Here is a 3,903-nt window from a genome sequence, read left to right on the forward strand (position 1 = left end):
GATGATCTTTAAGGTCCCTTCCAACCCAAACCATTCTGTGATTCTATGACAGTGTCATCCTTCAGTCCCACACCACTGTTAACATGGGTGTTCTCGGGTGGCCTCGGACAAGTTCTTCAGCTGGGGAGAGGAATAAAAATCCCACTTTTTGCCCTTTTAGGTACTGGTAACACTGTCATTGAGGCTGTCAAAGTTCTCGTGGAACACGGCGTGCAACCAAGTGTCATTATCCTGCTCAGCCTATTCTCCACACCTCACGGTAAGTTGAGGGGGTGCAAGTGAGCACAGGTACGTTTACTGGGGAAGAGTGGCATTAGTCATGCGCCTCAGCCAGCGAAGAGCTGTTCCTTGAAACAGCGCCAGCAGCGTCGCTTTGCTCAGAAGGGAGGGGTTGTCTTCTTTTTTCGGCTGAACTGGAGGACTGGGAGTGAGCAGCGACGTGTTTGGTGTGGGCAGCGCAGCGGGCTAGCAGGAAGGAAAAGGCCTGGTCGACCTCATGGCAGAACTGCAAACAGTAACTGCACATTCCTAAAAGCAGGAATTTGCAGCGCTGCCAGGCACACCAAGGGCTTCAGTAGCTCAGAGAGCAACGCCGATCCTGCCGTGCCCTGGGCTGTGGCAGGCCACAGCTGATGGTGTTGGCCCTCCACCAACAGTTATGTGTGGGGTGTGAGGTGAGTGAAGCCACAGAACTGTCCTGTCTGCACGTTACAGGTCTTAGTTTGTATCAGGGGATCCAGAGAAGGAGCACCTGTTGCTGTGCAGTAGGAAAATGGATCTTGTGTGTTGTTTTAAAAATCGGCAGAAAGCACTATCAAAAATGTCAGCTGAAGTGCAGTTATTCCTGGCAGTCTGTAACCCCTTTGGGGATGAGACTGGGAATGTGTATGGTAAAGAAAAAGCCGGATGGAAAACCCAAACCAGCAATCCACTACACTCAGGAATTTTTTCCTCACAGACAGCTAAGGCAGAACAGGCAGCGGAGGTGGAAGAACAGAGCCTGACTTAGCTACGGGGTTCTGGTAATGGTGACGTAGCAGTGGCGCTGGCTACCGCTGCCGAGCTGTCATCATTACTGCCTTCACCCTCTCTCTACAGGTGCCAAATCTATCATCCAGGAATTCCCAGAGATCACGATTCTGACTACAGAGGTTCATCCTGTTGCACCGACACACTTTGGACAGAAGTATTTTGGAACCGACTGACACACTTGGAGCAAACGGATGTGACTGTATTACATTACAAAAGGTTTTTTCTACGTTTTATTATTGTTGAGTTGGTTGAGGGCATGTTTAAAATTGTTTTGGGCAAAGGGGGAAATACTTGACTCGGATTACTGCGGCCAGTTACTGCCTGAACAGCGGATCGGTACCGTACAAAGCACTCCGTCATGACAACGCCGAGCATCTCAGTGTTGGGGCGTACAAACTGCTACGCTCTCTGCTTTACCTTATTTATTCTTCTGTAGCCTCTCTCGCGGCTGCTTGCAGGAGCAAATAAAAGGACTAAATCGCAAGGGTGCGTACTTTGTTTCCAGTGGTAATGTTTGCCTCGCTCCGGGTCCGCGGGTACAGCTGCTCCCGACGCTTCCGAGGCGACGGGCGCACTTGGAACTCGGTGCGTTTCGCAGCAGTCACACCCAAGTGTTGGCAGAAGTTTCACTCTTTGGATGGTGTCCAAGAACTGAAGACACAACTCTGAATTTTGCTCCGTGTAGATGACTTCAAACAGTGAAACATCCACAGTTGCCTTGCTCCGTGGTACTGAACAGAGCAGCTTCCTGCCGCAGCGCACGTGCCCTGGCAAACAGGGTGAGAGCAGCACTGACTAGAGCTGCACAGCACCTCCGTGTCGTCCCCTGAACCTGGGGTTGAATCAGCATCACTGACCCTTTTAGGGAAAGGAGAGCTACGGCTAGAAGGTGAACTCTGTTTCTAGCTCTGGTCGCAGAGCAGCGGGGCTTGAAGTCGAAAGGCAAACGCAGCCCTTGCGGCTTAGCGCCCCTTCTGAACAGTCGGTGCGGGAATCGTAGCGATCGGATTAAACCTACATCCGCTGCCAAATTCCTCCATTGGCTTTCAGTCCCCTGGCGCCAAGTACACAATATCCAACACTGAACTAGTTACTGCTTACCTTAGCGTGACTTTGGGAAAACGTGCGCATGAAGGCAGCATCGTCCCTTACTGCTGTTTAAGTGCATCCATGCTCGCAGAGGTGCCGAGCAGAGAACGCCACGGCAGGCAGAGGGCTTCCGTCCTCTCGCCGCGTGAGCGAACGCGGGGGCCTGGGCTGCCCCAGCCGGCACCTCCTAAGAAAGGGGCAGCCTTTAGCAAACCCTTTCTCTGACAGATACAGAACCTTGCCCGCCCCGAGCAGTCACTGCAGTAACTAAGGTTGCGTAAGGCTCCCAGAGAGGGAAGGTGGTCCCTCAGCATAGGCTAAGTCACAGGGAATAACCATTCACAAGTACAAATTAGCCAAAAACGGTTTTAATGCAGTCCTTGCCCGCAGGACGGTACAAACCGGGCAGGCTCCTAGTACAAACCGTAATAGAAAACGGCAGCGCAGAACAGAGAGGACATTCAGCTGCAGAAACCATACAAACACCTGGAAAAAGCTAGTGGAACGTACACAAAGCCTTCGTAATAAAGACAGAACGTTTGTTGGGCAGTAAAAACGAGTATCCAAAGTGGCTGTAAAAACCCGTTCGCTATCAAAAGTCCCAGTGCTGGCAGCAGCATTAAACTCTGAGCCCCAGCGAACACCCCAGGCGTCAGCAGACCCTGCGTGACATCGCCGGAAACCTTCCCGTTAAACGAAAGGGCGCGAGACGAGCGTTACGCCACGCTGCTCCCAGCGGCACGTCCTTGGCCGAACAGCGGCGCTGACGGCACCCAGGGTGCTTCCAAACCCAACCCCAGGCCGCGCTGGCTACCCGAAAAGCAGCTGGATGTAGTAACGAGCCAGTACAAGGCGGCTTCTGTTCCCAGAGACGCAAGAGCTGGCGGCACAGAGCCTCCCCCCAGCCTCTCCTCCAGGGAGAAGAGGGCCCTGCGCTGCGGGCTTCGCAGCGAGGGAGTTCCGACCCAGCCGAAGAGGTAGTAGATTGGTTCCCAAACGGAGCTGCCTGCTCCCAGCACAGCTCTCGCAGTCTGTGTTCTACCCCACCCACGTTTTCCTGCCTAATCGAAGCACCAGTGGGTGAAACCCACTCGCTTTACTCTGGGGGGAGGTAAAAAACTCAGAGTGCTGAACTGTGATGTGGACAGGGGTCTGCGGTGAGCTGATGCTGAGACCTAGCAGGTGTTACCTCCGAGGGACCCCTTTTCCCAACATGAACGACCCTCGGATAAGTACAGCTGGGCAGATGGAATCATCATCACATAACAGCACCTTTTCTCTGTTAGTAGTTACAAGGGAAACTGTTACAAGTTCCCTGCCCCCGACAGCGCAAGGTGGAGTTACCCTGGAGTAGCGCAGCCTGAGTGCAGCCGGAACCTACGCGCTGATGTAATCGCCGCTGAGGAACGCCCACACGGAGTAAACTCACAACAGGTTCCACGACTCCTCACACAGCTCTTACCTCCTGCTCCGGGGAGGACACCTCTGCACCAGGCGCTTCACCGCAATGCCAGATAGGGGGAATTTCTCCCTCCTACTCATCCTAGAGGCTCCTGGATCCTCTGGAAAAAGGCAGGGAAAAAGTCCACCAACACTGTCAGGAATCCACTGGATTGTCACTTCTCCTCGGAAGGGAAGTGCTGGTCTGGAGGCGCAGCAGACGCCTTCCCCAGGCTAGAAAGGAGATGGGGAGAGGCAGTTGGTTTCCAGGGTTCCGGTGGGATGTAGCCCGGGGTTTAGCTCAAGAAGGGCTCAAGTCCGATAAAGTGCTGAGTCAGCAGG

At 53.7% G+C, this 3,903-nt stretch overlaps 1 protein-coding gene across 1 annotated transcript in view; it reads left to right on the plus strand.

Moving 5' to 3' along the window:
• UPRT (uracil phosphoribosyltransferase (FUR1) homolog (S. cerevisiae)) overlaps nt 1-1,328 on the plus strand; it is a gene marked incomplete at its 5' end in the record, with an annotated part of 10,889 nt that extends 9,561 nt beyond the window's left edge. The window contains 2 exons of the mRNA XM_010160402.1: nt 161-259; nt 1,099-1,328. Of these exons, the coding sequence (XP_010158704.1) occupies nt 161-259; nt 1,099-1,205 (206 nt within the window). The remainder of the gene's footprint in view (nt 1-160; nt 260-1,098) is intronic.
• Nucleotides 1,329-3,903: the final 2,575 nt, after the last annotated feature.

This window comes from Eurypyga helias, unplaced genomic scaffold (assembly GCF_000690775.1).
Source record: "Eurypyga helias isolate BGI_N326 unplaced genomic scaffold, ASM69077v1 scaffold29151, whole genome shotgun sequence".
In the NCBI taxonomy this organism is placed as follows: domain Eukaryota; kingdom Metazoa; phylum Chordata; class Aves; order Eurypygiformes; family Eurypygidae; genus Eurypyga; species Eurypyga helias.